This window comes from Zeus faber (genome assembly GCF_960531495.2).
Source record: "Zeus faber genome assembly, chromosome: 4".
Taxonomy (NCBI): domain Eukaryota; kingdom Metazoa; phylum Chordata; class Actinopteri; order Zeiformes; family Zeidae; genus Zeus; species Zeus faber.
This window is the reverse complement of record NC_137191.1, coordinates 19,187,879-19,203,321: the sequence shown is the minus strand read 5'-3', so window position 1 is coordinate 19,203,321 and position 15,443 is coordinate 19,187,879. Positions and strand designations below refer to the sequence as shown.

General features: G+C 46.6%; 1 protein-coding gene across 1 annotated transcript in view; it reads right to left on the bottom strand.

The window, feature by feature from the left end:
* The window catches only part of lef1 (lymphoid enhancer-binding factor 1), a gene marked incomplete at both ends in the record, with an annotated part of 43,246 nt that overhangs the window by 3,286 nt on the left and 24,517 nt on the right, over nucleotides 1-15,443 (bottom strand). The window contains 6 exons of the mRNA XM_079998845.1: nucleotides 4,492-4,540; nucleotides 6,357-6,464; nucleotides 7,350-7,512; nucleotides 8,281-8,400; nucleotides 9,388-9,478; nucleotides 13,844-13,976. Coding sequence (XP_079854971.1) covers nucleotides 4,492-4,540; nucleotides 6,357-6,464; nucleotides 7,350-7,512; nucleotides 8,281-8,400; nucleotides 9,388-9,478; nucleotides 13,844-13,976 — 664 coding nt within the window. The remainder of the gene's footprint in view (nucleotides 1-4,491; nucleotides 4,541-6,356; nucleotides 6,465-7,349; nucleotides 7,513-8,280; nucleotides 8,401-9,387; nucleotides 9,479-13,843; nucleotides 13,977-15,443) is intronic.

The following is a 15,443-nucleotide window of genomic DNA, read 5'->3' as shown; positions in this document are numbered from 1 at the left end:
GAGCCAAGGGGAAAGGGAGGGAGGGGAGGAAAAAAAGAGAGGGGAAGAGGGAGAGGAAGCGAAGGAAGGTGAGAGGAGGAGAAGAAGAATGGCGAAATAAAAAAAGAAACAACGGATTCACGAATGGTATCGAAGAAACGGGAGAGGAAAAAAAAAAAAGGACTTCCTGCAGCCTCTCCGCCCGCTTCCTGCCGGTGCCCCATGTTACCCGGGGAGCGCTTCCATTCAGAGATAAGCATCCGAGGAGAGAAAACGCTTCATGGAGTCACATCTCCGCCGCCTCCGAAAAAGCTACAGCGCCTCAAGGAACCAAAGGGGTAAAGCAGTGGAAGAGAGGGAGAGAGGGAGAGAGGGAGAGAGAGAGAGAGAGAGAGAGAGAGAGAGAGAGAGAGAGAGAGAGAGAGAGAGAGAGAGAGAGAGAGAGGGAGGAAGTGGAGAAGACATCACAGAACGCAGGGAGACTGGACCCTCATACTGTTGTGCAGCTGACAACACAATAGGCCCCGTGGGTCAATCAAAACACATCTCGGGCCGCAGCCTAAACAAAGGGAGCGAAGGTGCATCGTCTCATCTGTGCACGGGCGTCTACGGGGGTCCCCCCACTTTTATGGGATTTCTCCAAAATGTTCGCAACTCAAGATCCCTCCCCCCCTCCCCCAAACATTGACAGATGGCCCCTTTAAGCACCGGCACACCTGCGCGCTCCACACTCCTCCGCTTGGTGGAGGTCCTCGCACGACGTGCTGAGAGGGCCATTTTTCTTCACAGAGCAGGCTTTGTGGGGGCAAGTGGGCGTGGGAGGGCGAGAGGAGCGAGAGGGAGAACATTTCCGCTTCCATTTCCCAGCCACAGTAACATGAGCCAGGGCGTCGCTCTGATTAATGTCAAAATTCCCCTTCACTCTCTTTGCTTCTTCTTTTTTTTTTGGGGGGGGGGGATTTTTAACTTTCCTTTTTTTTTTTTTTTTTTTTGTTTAATAGAGTATGGTTTACAAACCATCTTCTCATCTTCTGTGAGCTGCTCAGAGCGAGACCAAGACTAGTTTGTGATCCGGACTCCATCCCCAATTATCCCAGGTCACTAACAAGGCGGGTGTGGAGGCACTGGTCTGTGCCACCATGGCCTAGAGGGAAGGCGCCAAATTGAAACGGCTCGGGAAATGGAAGCAGATGCGGAACCTTGCCTAATTGCAGCTGGAGATTGTGGTTGGTTGAAGAGGAGGAAAAAAAAAAAAAAAAAGAGGGAGGAAACTACAGAGGGTGATGCGGGAGAACGAAAAAAAAATATCTAAGAAATGGAAATGTGAAGGATGATGGGCAGAGAGAGATTGGAGAAACTTGGAAGTCTCTCTCTCTCTCCCCCCCGTCTCTCCAGAGTGGTACGCGCCAACACACTGCAAAACCCACCAGCGTGTACGACAAACCCACCGATCCGCGTGGAACGCCACACTTACGGGAAACTCAAGTCACTCGTATCCGATTTCAACACGGCCGACAGAAAAGCCGCCTCGTAAAAAAAGTTGGCCCGTGATGACTTGAGCGAGCGTCAGTTTTTCTTTTTCATACGTTGGTTTGTGACAGTTTGGGACTCCTGTGGCCCGGATTAAAAAGCCACCTTTGTTACGGCGTCTCCTCCCTGTGAGAGAAATGTGCAGCGGCTGGGGGGGGGGGGGGGGGGGGACTGCACGCCTGGAGGGCATGTGTGTGTCTCGGCCAGATAACCATCTCAAAGGCTGTGAATCAGAGGGCTTAGTCGGACAAAAGGCTAACAGCGAGGGAGGGAGGGAGGGAGGGAGGGAGGGAGGGAGGGAGTAAAAAAAAAAAAAGGAAAAGAAACAAAATAAAGAAGAGCATGATTCAGAAACAGCAAGGACGACTGAAAGAAGATACACATATACGAGTGTCAGGGTTAGGCGGAGGGAGGGAGGGAGGGAGGGAGGTAGGTAGCGGGCGAGCGAGGGAGGGAGGGAGGGAGGGAGGGAACGAGCGAGGGGAATGCAGGGAAAGAAGGGAAGGGAAGAGCTGGAAACGCTAATTTCACAATGTCAGAGTAATGGCTTCTCGGAGCGCCGTCGGGCTGTGGTGAGAACCAGCTGTGCGGCAGACCCAGTGTTTGACGTGCGAAGGAAAACAAAGCATCAACTCTGAGCCATGAAGCGCCGCCCGGCGACTCCACCGCTGCTTCGCTTCGCAAACAGAAAAACTCCAGCACAGGGCAGGAAAATGGATATCATGTAAATGCATTGGTGCGTTTATCGCCGTCATTTCAGCTTCCTTTTTTTTATTTTTTTATTAATTTTTCCTGCCGTGGTTCTCGTGCTACATTGAACGATCTTTAATCCAAATGTATACGCAAAAAAAAAAAAAAAAAAAAAAAATCTTAAAATAACGCAATAATGCAAATATTTTTATAGACTAATAAAGATATACATTTTTCTGATTGCGCAAAAAAATAAAAATAAAAAAAAGGTACAAAATAACCCCAAACGCATGACAGTATTCTTGCCCAGATTCCTCTGGGGCAGTAATAGATAGGACGGAGAGCAGGGCAAATGGAAAGAAAGAGACAAACAAGTTCATTTAAAGATGTTTTCTGGCATCTCCGCCGAGCTCGGCTCAATCCAGCTCTCTGGGATCTGCATAAATTGAGGGCTCGGGGAGCAGCGGCAGTATCCTCTGTATTATGCATATTAGTATAAGGCTGTCACTGAGAATCAGCAAGGGTGTCCATCCCGCTGCGGCTAGGCGCTGCTAATTATTGGATCAGAGATAAAGTGCTTTTTAGCGCTCGCGCTCCGCGCTTTGAGAGCCGGGCCCTGGCGGAGAAGGAAAGCCGTTCAATTTGGGGTTTCGGAGCGAGCCGCCGGGTCAGGAATCGATCGGGCGGAAAACCTTTGTCTGTATGGGGGCGATTTTGTCATGAGACCAGATTTGTCACATCTGCCTGGCTTTTTATTTATTAATTTTTTTTTTTTTTTTACTTCTGCTCAAAAGAAGCGGAATAACAGGATGCTGCCGGACTCGGCCGCAGAGTCACAGACAGGGCGGGAAAGAAAGAAGGGAGTCAGAGAGAGGGGAAGCAATTTAAAAATAGGGAAAACATTTACGGAATCTGCGACCTGGTTTATAACCTTTAGGACACGAGTGAGACCTGACACGTGACTTCAAGCAATAACATGTAAGAAAAGAAAGAGAGCGAGTGAGAAGAGGGGGCGGATCCATATTTTGTCAGATGACACGAATGTGGACTTCATTTTTCAGCCCCGATTTTAAATAATCTACTTTTTTTTAAATCCACTCATATCACAATCACCTTTTTTGACATTACTTAAAAAGATAAAAATAAAAAATTGGAGGGCCTGAAATCACACACTACTGATGGGAGCAGCTGACTTTTGAGACAAATCACACGAAAAACAGTGGATCAATCAGTTTGATGGAGATTCAGCATCCATATGTGCCATGGCCACACACACACACACACACACACACACACACACACACACACACACACACACACACACACACACACACACACACACACACACACACACACACACACACACACACACACTTGTGCTAAACACCATGGAAGTCTATTCACACAACGATTCACACAATCCCTCTTCAGGCCGTAACACCAAGGACACAATGACTATGGCGGGGTTAGGGTGGACCTTTTTAGGATTAGTCTGTGGGTACACGCTCTCAAGTTAGTGCTAAGCAGTCGTATAATACTTGACATGTACTGGACAGGAGCAGACGAGGGGTGGGGTGGAGGGAGTGGAGGGTTTGTCTTACCATTTGCTCAGATGTACGCCGTTTTCATTCTCTGGCCTGTACCTGTAGGAAATTGCATGCTTTTTTTAAAAGTTCCAGGAATATGGAGCGGCATAGTACTCAACCGTCCATATGGCCTATGCAGTGTAGATAGATAGCACAATCCCAATACTTTTTCTTTTTTTTTATCCCAATGAATATTCTCATATGCTGTATATAATTCTCAGTGGATAACAGTTGTTGGTTGGGGCTAAAATCACAGCTAGACAAGGTCAGCAGAAAGGGACTGGAATAGACAGACTAATCCCAAAGTAGGTTTAATGTGTGAAAAGACGGATGGCAGAGTCGGGGGAGAAATGGATGGAGGGATATGCAGTGAAAGAGCATATTAAGTACTAATACTGTCAACAAAGGAGCAGCCAGGGCTGAATAAGCCTTGCTGGTCACTTTGTTGTGCATATCACTGATCGAGGTTCATGTGGGGTTCTGTCAAATGGACACTTTCTTGTTATTGATATGAAAGCATTGCAGATGTTTAGAAAGCATCTTAATGGTTCAAAAGGTAACGCCGCACACAATAAAAAAACATCTAGTGATTCTCCCAATCTCAAATGCGATTAAGAAGGATGGCTGAAAAAAAACAAAACTTTTTTTTTTTTTTTATTATTATTATTATTTATTTTTATTTTTTTTTTTAAATGGAGGTTCTTACCCGCGGCGGGTTCCTGGATCTTCTCCCTCTTCCGCTTCTTCTTCTTTCCCTATAAAATATCCAGGTGAACGCTTAAAGTGTGGCTCCAGCACTCACCCTCACTAGACCACGCTCATGTCCTGCTGCTGATTGCCATGTTCACTCATCCCCTGCTGGGCATCCAACCAGCATCGCCTGGACTCCGGCCCATTGTAAATCACCGCACTGAGGGGGGGAGGGCGTAAACCAACCTATAACCTAACCCTGTGTGTTCCGCGCCATCTCGCATGGCTCGGATGTGTGGTCTTCAATTACGATTGTAAAGAAAACAGAAATAAAAACTTAGGGGGCCATTTTGGGTTTCAGTTTGTCAACAGGCCAAACGAAGACACGTGGCACTGGTAGTAATGTGAAGTCTGGCAGTAAAAGTGAAGTTGCCTTTAATGTGTGCTCTTTAACCAAAACGCTGGGCCTTTTTGTGTTGATCCCCCCCCCACCACCCCAAACCCGTCATGTAAAGCTTTGAAGTCCTTTCTAATGGAAACATTAATATGAAGTGCAATTAAAATTGCCCAAGGTATTGAGAGCAGTCAAGCTTGATGACTGTGAAGAGCGTCACTATTTCTGGTGAGAAGTGTATATGGATTTATAGCTTATGCCAAATCCCCAGGGGGGTGACTATAGGTATAGATAGCAGCGCAGACTCGTCCTAGTCAAATATGAGCAGCACTTTGGTTTCCTGCTACAAAGTCTGCTAATCCACTTATTCATGAGCTAATCTGCCTTCCACTGCTGTGGCAGACAGCGAAAGGAGGCAGAGGAGAGCAAGTGAGAGAGTGAGGAAGAAGAGCGAGAGACGTGGAGGGACGCAGAGCTCAGCCACCATGAATACGACTCTCTGCGCCAGTGGGAACCTATTTTGAGGCTTCCCACATACGCTGCGTTGTCTGGGTAAAATAAACGGTTGTAGTTTGCAGCAGAGTAGTAGTAGTAGCTAAAGTCCATTACCCGGGAACCAAGGACGCTAGTCTGATTTAATATTTCCTGTTGTTGGACTTCAATGTTATCCAATTTCTAACTCAATCCCAACCCGGCTAAATGTCCCTTTACATTCCCTTTTACGCTGTGGGTCCCCCTCAGTGAGGTGCTTTGGCATTGGGAGCTGTGGAGGCTGAAGGGGAGGGATGCTGCTGGTGTCCGAGGGGAGGCAGAGAAACACCACAAAGCGCCTTGGTGGTGGAGTGAATGTGAGTGCTGGAGCCACACTTTTAATAAAAAGGCAGACACTCTCACAACGTCTTACACACCACACTCTCACAGATTTGGCTATTTGCATGCACCTCGCTGTGCGGTATACATGGAAAATGCAACACAAATCTCTCCAGGGGCGAAGGTTAATATCGTTGTATGCTGCTGTATGTGTTATACTACCATCCCAAAATACCGAAAAGACCTTGGCGAGTAAAAAACCCTGGCCGATGAAACAGTTTGTGCATATCTGATGTGCCACACTGGTATGGAACATCAAAGACTCGTGATCCATTACCAGGCACTTTCCTCTCACTGTCACAATAATAATAATAATAATAATAATAATAATATGCACGGTGCTACAATGCATCATAGTGAGAGGAAAAACAAATATATATATATATATATATCTCAGTGTGCTCCGAAACACACATCACAGCCAAGACAAAGTGCTAAAAATGGACAGCATTAGCGTGGAACAGATGTGTAATTTATATGCATTACTGCACAGTATGCAATAGGGATGGTACCATTTAAATTAGAACATGACTTCCACAGTCTAGAAGTAAAAGCAACACGCACACGTTCAGGTACACGCACCTCTCCCACTGCCGATCTGTTCTGTTGGTACTTACATAATTGTCTCGGGCGGACCAGCCCGGGTAGAGCTGCATGTGGAGCTGTCGTTCCTTGCGAGCTAACTCATAATACTTAGCTTGCTCTTCCCGCGATAACGCATGCCACTGTTTTCAATACCAGGGGGGGAAAAAAAAGGAGCACAAAGTGAATAAATAGCATGCGATTACATGTCATCGCTGAGTAGATGAGTGTTTGTCCATGAAGGGTGAAAAAAAAACATGAACGAAAAAAATTGTTCAACTTCCAAATGTTTGGCCCGGTCTGACCAAAATAATAATTATACATTAGAAAAAATATCTTTAAAAAGGCAGGGAGAAGAACAGAGACAAAAAATGATGGAGGAACATGATGAATAGATTAAAATGCGCGAGAGTCAGCGAGAGGGAAAATCGCAAGGGGGAGAAAGGGGGAAAAAAACAAAAAAACTTTGATTTCATATCAAAACACTGGTTCTAATTTAGCAGCCCTTTTTATTCGTACTATGTCAGCGAGCAATTACCCTACGTAGGGCCACAGAGTAGGCTTTGCTGTGGCTGGCTGCCTCAACCACCAGGCCGATTCGTTAGGGCTTTTAACATGGCTCTGCGGTTCCACTCTTTTCCCAATCCTCAAAAGGAACAAATTTTGTTGTTTCCAACCATGCCATTACTGAGGCATATTTTATTAGAACCAATTTGATTAAACGTCAGTTAGATGTTTATGCAGAGTCGGGCTCTATCTCTACCGTAGAGGGGGGACCGCATAGTTTTGGGCAATCATTATGACCATAATCACAACTGGTCCATTAAAAACACTCTCACTGCTAACAGCAGCGGGACAGGGTTTTTCTTTGGGATCGTTTCTAGACTAATTGGGTCACAAGAGGGAACCACTGCGGCCCCTCCAAACTTTTAGGTCATCCTTAACCGGTCCTTTATGGCCACCCAACACGTGTCCGGCGGCACGTGCACCTGGGAGACTGGGGGATAAGTGCCGGAAACACGACTTACCCTTCGTCCGAGGATCTGGTTGATGGCGGCGCTCTCCTTCAGCGTGCACTCGGCGACCACGTTGGCGCGCATCTCTTTCATGTAGAGCATGAAGGCATTCAGCGGCTTCTTGATGTGCGGTCTTTTGGGCTCCTGCTCCTTTCTTTGTTCGTGCTGGGGCTTCCTGTCAAAACAATAGTAGCAAAAAACAACAGGGATGGAGGTAAAGAGGGGGAAGAAAAGGAGCGGCGGCACAACGAAACAAAGCAAGACGCGAGATGGGCTGTGGTGGCGCGATGGCGACGGAGGCAGCGAGGGTCTGGTTGTCCTTAGCGGATGGTGAGGCTGCGTGAGGGGGGCTGCAGCAGCGTGAGCCCCCACCCCGGGCTTTAATCATCTGCAGTTGTACAGTCACAGCCTTTCAAGCGGAGAGATTACTTCACCATTAATGGCAACTAACCACCCCCTTTCCCTCCACAACACATTGGCAATCGTTTAAAAAAACAAAAAAAAAAAAAACCAACCCAAAAAACGCTAAAGTTCACACACCCACTGGGTTCCCCTACTCGTGACCGATTTTGTGATCACTATTTGATATGAATACGGGTTTTAACGAGAGCATGCCCATGAATAATGAAAATATCAACGATAACCAGTTCAAGAAGCTGGGCCCGCTAAATCTGGCGACGGATTCCCTCCATCCCGAGCGCCAACCCAGGACCTGTATCTGCGCTGTCATCCCCGGGGCCAAACGAAGCACAGGTCCCGCTATCAGTAGAGCACAGTCTCTGATCACATCAAGGTAACAGGAAAAAACCAAAGCCAAACCCAATTCCTACTTTTCAGCAAAAGGCCGACTTTGGAGGCCGACGTGAAGGTTATCTAAGGGCTAAATACTTAATTTTAGGAAAAAGAAAACGTATGCCTATGGCATTTTGAGTTTGGGACTCACATATGCATGAGGTCTGTTTCATGCTGGGGCTCATGTTTGACCTGTGGATTGACAATAGCCGGGTGGGGAATCCCTGTCGCGTGGGGTCCCGGGGGGCCTGGAACCATGTGGTGCGAAAACCTGTAGCACACAAAGTTAGACTTGAATTAATGATAGAACATAATAAAATATAAAAAAAGACATATGATTATCCTCACCGAACATAAGGAGGCAACGCTAAACATGACATATCGCAGCCATACTTAATACAAACTATGTGAAAAGAATAATCAATCTGCATTGGTGCAGTTTGTTTTTACTTTTCTTCTAGCATCTTCAAAATGAATCTTCAACCCCAACAACATACATAACAGATGATACTTAAGATAGTGCCGTTCGCTGTGGCTCCATGTGAAAGCCTTTAGGGCAAGCAAGTCTCTCTGCAGTTCTGTGCTGAACGGTGACTAGCTAATTGAATTAACCCTAATTAACCCTTTCCTACAAATACCGGAGACGGCAATAAATGGCATTTCCAAATGGCAATAAATAAATAAATGATTACGTCGGAATTTAGATGATTTCTGTGAAGATGTACAGGTAGGACTTTCTCAAGGGAAAGTGGGTTTCTTTTTTTTTGGGGGGGGTTTTTATAATGATGTGAGCACAGAAGGCCAGCATCTGGTCTTGAATCGCCATCTGATCCTGCAGCAAACATCTGGCTGCACTCACAGTGTGCCTAAAGCGTTGTCTATACCAGCAGCCCTCTGACAGGAAAGAGAAGAGATACCATGGCGAGGGCAACAGTTACAGAGGGACAAGAACTGGGGGGGTTTAAAATGTACAAGAACCAAGTATTGGGACAAAAAATATTTTACATACTGTGAGGATGGATGAGAATTACTTCCAAATATCTTCAAAAGCATATGGCTCTGCAGGGGCACGCTTTAGAGCGATGTGTTTGACATGTGCTCCACACAGGGGAGTGGAGCTGGAGCCGCCTGTGGCATAGGACTGCATTCCTCCATTCAACGCACATGGCTGATAGAGTGTCGGTGAATGAGTGTGTATCTGCTGAGGAGAAACGGAAGCGAATGCTCCACGTTGCCGTGAATCATTCCACTGACTCACCATCCGAGCGGCGGGGTGATCTGGCCAACTCCCCCGGGAGACAGGGAGTAGAAGTTTGGCATGTCAGGTCCATGGTGATGCCTTGGCATCCCTACAGGCAGACAAATGAGACATAGCGCAAATGTCTCATTTATACTTGTAATGAGATATTTTTACTCTCACGTTTCTTTATGGGCTTCCAGGAAACGTTGCTGCATTTTTGGTGCTGGAGCATGCATCAAGATCATAGAGCACATCAACCGGTCCCTCCAGCGGTCCCCGAGTCTCAAAACCGATCACTGTTTAATTAAGGCTGTCTCGTTGTGGCAGAGGCTGGTGCTGTCCCTGTAGAGACGGGAGCGACCGTCTGTGCATCTTCAGCACTAAGCTCCGCCGACCCCATCCCAGCCTCGCACAGACGGGCTTCAAGGTCGATATCTTTGTCTACGCAACATCCACCTCGATATCCACCTTTCCACCGCAGTGAATCAACGGTGATTCACAGAGGAGGAAGGAGTAGTGAATGTGATGGGAAAACAATCTTTTCACAGTGACATAGGCTATAACCCATTAATAAATAAATACAAGCAACATGAATTAATGAACCCAATAAATAAAACACTATGTATGACTTGTGGAAAAAAAAAATGTTTTTGACAAAACATTGCACATTTGACAGCTGTTGACACCCATCTTGACTTTGATGTATTTCAGGCCAAAGAGTGATGATAAATGAGGCCACGGATTCTTATCTTTAGGATTGTAACGAGCAGCGATGAGCTCTGCATTGGTCATTTTTGCACGCACACCCACGTGGAGAGAAGGTTTCATATTTTAAGCATAACCACAGAAATGCTTTGCTTTCATTGTCTTTGGAATTGTTTCCACAACTGCTCAATATTTATATATAAATTGATGAATACTTTTTCCTGTAAGAAATAAACGCAAGCAAAGGAAAGTGTAGAACATTTTAGTACAAAAGTAACTTGTGGTGTGGTGGTGCCATTTAATCTGAATGAAATGTGTAACGTCTTCTTTACAAAGTCATGCAAACCTTTCTCTAAGGGCGCAGGAAATATTTTTTTGACAAACTAGAACACTACCAGCATGCACTGCAGCATCCCGTGAACATAATATGGAATACATGGATGTGGGCATGCACACACACACATACACACACACACACACACACACACCAAATGCATCCAGATTAGCACCATCTTCTAATCCCTGCTGGAGCCAGGCTTTTCTCCTCCTCTCCCTGCCTCCATTTCTTTTCCTCTCTCTTTCTTTCTCTCCGGGCTGCGGTCTAAAGGGGCCTTCTTCCTCGGAGAGGCATGGCGAGCAGGGGGCTTATATCTCCAAAGCCAGTGTTGCAGCGCAGGATTCCTAGTGTGCACAGAGCTACCCCCTACCCGCTAATCCACTACCTCGCACTCCTCAGGGCCCTCCTGAGGGCAGGAGGGAGGGAGGGAGGACTGGGGGCATGGAGGAGGGAGTGGGGAGGCAAGGACTGGAGGGAGCTCAGGAGTGTTAACCTTGTCACTCATACCCCTAAAGGTGCGTAATTACCCACTCCGCATTCACACGTTCCCTCCGACACCCAACACCACGGCCCTCCTCTGAACGAGCCGGATCCGGCCGATCGACCACGCTGCTCGACACAAAAACTAGGGAGGAATACATCTTATGACTTAACGCGACCACATTCCACTTCCTGCTTTTCCCTTCAAGAAATTAGAATGCAGGGTTGAAATGCAAATTGTTCAAAGGACCCCCACTCGACCTTCTGTCCCACATGGGGGCCTTGCACATATTACAGCTCATAATGAGAAAATCCATGGTTGTTTTTCATAATTAATGAGGAGATCAAAGTCCTGATCCCGCGGAGGAAGGAAGTACAGTGATTGGTCAGTGAGAGAGCAAGAGAGAGAGAGACGGAGACATTAGCTAAGCTTCACAGGTATAAAAAGGGCAAATAAATTCTTTGAGCGGGTCCCTTCGACATGGAGTTTCCATTCAATCGACTTTGAGCGCAAGGACTATATAAAGAATGAACCCTCGCCCTCCTCCCTCCCTCCCTCCATCCTAAACTGTTACTCAAATGTTTTATCGTTTGTCACCAATTCGCCTGCTGGATCCCGTGGGAATTGCGAGGCCGACGCGAGCATTAAAATAAAACTGGAGAGAACATTATGTTAACGGTTTTGAAATAGAAAACAGTTCAGAAATAGCCTTTAGAAATCTTAGCTGTCACATCACTGCGAGACTGCGTGTGCGTGTGCGCTTTACAGTTTAGTTTTGGCATTCTTGTCTCCTCTCCCGCGTTCACTGGCCAGGTATTCATCAAAACATGACTGATTGCATTATAGTCTCCGTCATATACGGAGCGCGGTTCCTTTATGTGTCTCGCTCCCTTGATCCAACTCTCCTATGTACGCTCGTCTTCCACTCCACATTGTTATTTATAGTTCGTCCCTAAGAACCTCCCTGCCTCATCGTCATCATCATCACGGCAGCCTCCTGTCAAGGCCCTCTGCTCGTCAAGCCGGCTGCCACAGAAGAAGAAAGAGAAAGACAGAAGAAGGGGAAAAAGGTGGAGGTGAGCGCTACATAGGACCCAGCGCGTTTCACATCGGTGGAAGGCTGCCCAAGTCTCCAGCTGCGCCGAGCCCAAGACGATGTTCATCCTGCCAAGGTGCGAAGCTGTCAGAGCTCCAGCCCCACGCTGCCACTGAGGAATAAGGCGCGTGGGGAAAATGGAAAAGGGCACCAGAGCTCGCGAGCTGTCCCAGAGATTCTTTCTAGTGAGTTAAATTTAAGTAGGTATACTACAAACACGGAAAACATTCCCCGGACACCAATGTCAGTCAGTGCTCAATAGCAAGTGTCTTCGTGACAGCACAGTGAGGAGGGTAGCCTACTCTCCCGAAATGTGTCCTTTAGCTCAAAATGGCCTGCTTCACAGTAGGTATACTGGCACCTTTGGGGAAAAGTTATATTTGGAGACTCGAGCGTCAATACATCCTGGATAGCTTCTGCTAGGACTGGGCAATATATTCAGTTTTACAATATGAACAATATTTCAAAAAGTCAATAAAGTCTTCCGTCAGACAGAGAGGTTCAACCTCTTCGGACTACACCTGGACCCCACTTGCACCGACCTGTCCATCTCATGAGGATGTCTTTCCCTTTCACTTACATTCCCATAAATATACGTATAAAAATAAATGCACAAAAAAATCTCTAACTCTACTAATGCTAGCTGACCATTATATACAGTATGTTTGATACTACTGACAAAATGTACTGACAAAAGCTTCAGCTAAATGAAGAAATGTATTTTTGGTACAATTGTACCATACAGTCGAGGACAATTTTAACAACATAATAATAAATATTACACGTAAGTATTTATCCATCAGCTCTTCTCCTGGTGTTTCCTGTTCATCCCACGCTGTTGAGCATGAGGAGTGCATCAAACTATGCAAGGCAGCTGCCATTCCAAAACAGTGCCCGTGTCCCACTATCTACAAAATAAGCCCATGCTAAACAGCGTCGCTTCCCTCTCGCAGTAAAAGAAGATAACTGCTGCAGTGGCTGACCATCTTGCAAAATACTGTATAACGTCCCAATATACACCATAGAGAAAGATTATTTTTTGATCACTATCAATGTTAAACAGCTGCCCAAACAGGCACCGTCTTATAATCTCATAAATATTATCGCTATCATACAATTTGATCTAAAAAACCCCATATTGTGATATCACATCCGAGCCATATCGCCTCCATCCCTAGTCTCTGTAATATTGAATTGGTCCTGAAAGACAGAAAAAAAACTCCACTCATTCGCACCCTCTTTACGGGGGAATTTAAATCCCGGGCTTTGGCCCAGAACAAGGTCCGTGGGGTTGGTAGGTATTCGGCTCCTGGCTCAAGGACACTTCAGCAGACTGCCACAAGCCACTTTTCCACCAAGGTCCAGGGACTAACTACCATTTAGACCTTCTGAAATGGGGACCAAAAATGTCCCTTTATATAGTTGTTTCTTGCTTTCCCACCACACCTGTAAACCATGGCGATCAGAAGGGGACGCGAAACATGCGACTGGTTCGATATGTCATTTCAGCACCCACTGGTGGCATAGGTCGCTGAATTTAGGATCTGACTTCCTGAACAGAAGTAAGTAGTCCGAACAAGCAGCGAGTGTTCAATCAGCTGTTGACTTGTGCTTGTTGCTTGATCATGGCTTGCACAGCTTGAGTTTCACCAATCGGCGATGTCCAGCACTACAAACTCCGACCTAGCGGTTCCCGTTTGCCCGGAAAGGATGACCTTACGCGCAGAGAACTTTTTGGAACTCGAAACTACCCAAATGGAACCAATTTCAGAAGTTCCATAAGCACCGCAAACCAAGTTCCCGGTTTGTGAAATGGTTCCTGCTGTGGAAAAGGGACTACAGTTGTGACAACTACCTTGCTTGTTGTTGGCATCCTGGGGGTGATGTCCCGAGTGCGGCCCCGGAGCAAAGTGCTCGTCACTGTAAGTGATCAGCGGAGTGAGTGGGTGGACGGCGTGGGAAGGCTGCACCACGGGAACTTTGTTGGACTGCAGAGAAAAAAGAAAAAAAAAAAAAAAAAGAGAGAGAAAAAGGATCTTTAAAAAACAACAGTGAAACAATCACATTTATACGGTTTATTTCCAGTGACTTGAGGTCTATATGTGACTCCTCCCATGTCACAAGACACGGGTTGTCTGTGAAGCAAAATGTGATGCGGGTGGTCCGCCGTGCGGTACAGAGCCCCCTGATAGATGTGGGTGAAGATTAATGGCATGGCCCAAAATGCAAAAGAAAAGAAAAAAAAAAGCCCTCACATCCAACACCTTAAAAACTTTGTTTAGTCTACGTCAGCAAGATCGAGTCCCGTTCCCTGAAGCAAAGAGCAAAACAAGTCAAAGAAAAAGTGTGAGAGTGTTTAAGACAGCATAAGGGAGAGAAAAAGAGAAGCACCAACAGAGCAGGAACGAGAGAAGGCAGGAGCGATAGAGCAAGTGCATGGGAGAGACCCACAGGGTAGTTAGAGCAGAGGTCTTATGCGGGAGATCAAAGGCAGTCATTAGCCGGTGAATAAGAGGAGTTCATTACAGAGCCAGGGGAAGGAGGGATGAGGGATGGAGGAGGAGGACAGGGGAGGGTGATTATGGGGAGAGCGAGAGAGCGAGAGAGAGACGTCTGCAGTGCCACCAAATGCAGGGCTCATCACGTCAACAGTGGCCTCCCCTCCCCGTGGGCTAGCTCGGGCGGACCCGCTCCCTCACCACCAAAATAGACCCTGACGGACCCGAAAACTGGCCGGACCCCGCCCCCACCCGCCCAGTCACTAGCGCGTCCATGCTTCAACAGCCCCAAACACATGGTACTGCTTAGCCATGCTAAATATACTATTCAATCTAAGCCCAGAACTCAGCTGGAGTCAAAACATCGCCTCCAAAGGATATATGACTAATCCGAAACACATCAGTCCAGTGTTGGTCGAGTCACCTCTAAAAAACAGCTTTAGCGGGGAAAGGAATTTCACCGGCGTTAATTCAAAGACCTAAGTGGAAAATAAATTCTCAACACGCGGAACAAGCAATATTGTTCTTAATGATTGTGATCTTGATCTCCTTCATTGTATACATTGTGAATATTTATGAACTGGTAATACAGTGAGGTGACTGTTCCAAATAAGCTCTCCTTCTCTGGGGAGGGGTGAGCCTCGGGAGGCATTCCTGCAGCGCTAATTGGTCATTCGTGGCTTGAAGAACCCCCGCCACTGAGACATGAGTTGCTGGAATGTCTGTATTTCCCCAGCCCTCTCGCAGACTGGCACCAACATCAACTTAAGTCTTTCTGTGCACCACCCCACCCCCACCCCGCCTTTTGCAGAACAACCTTACCAGGAACATAGCACGCCCTTCGTGTTATGACGGTGTCTGTGTGTTTACACAACGATGTGCATCACGGCTCAGGACCTTATTTCTCAGTCTGTCTAAATGTGACTTTTGCTCTTAATGAGAATATCATCCCTTTTT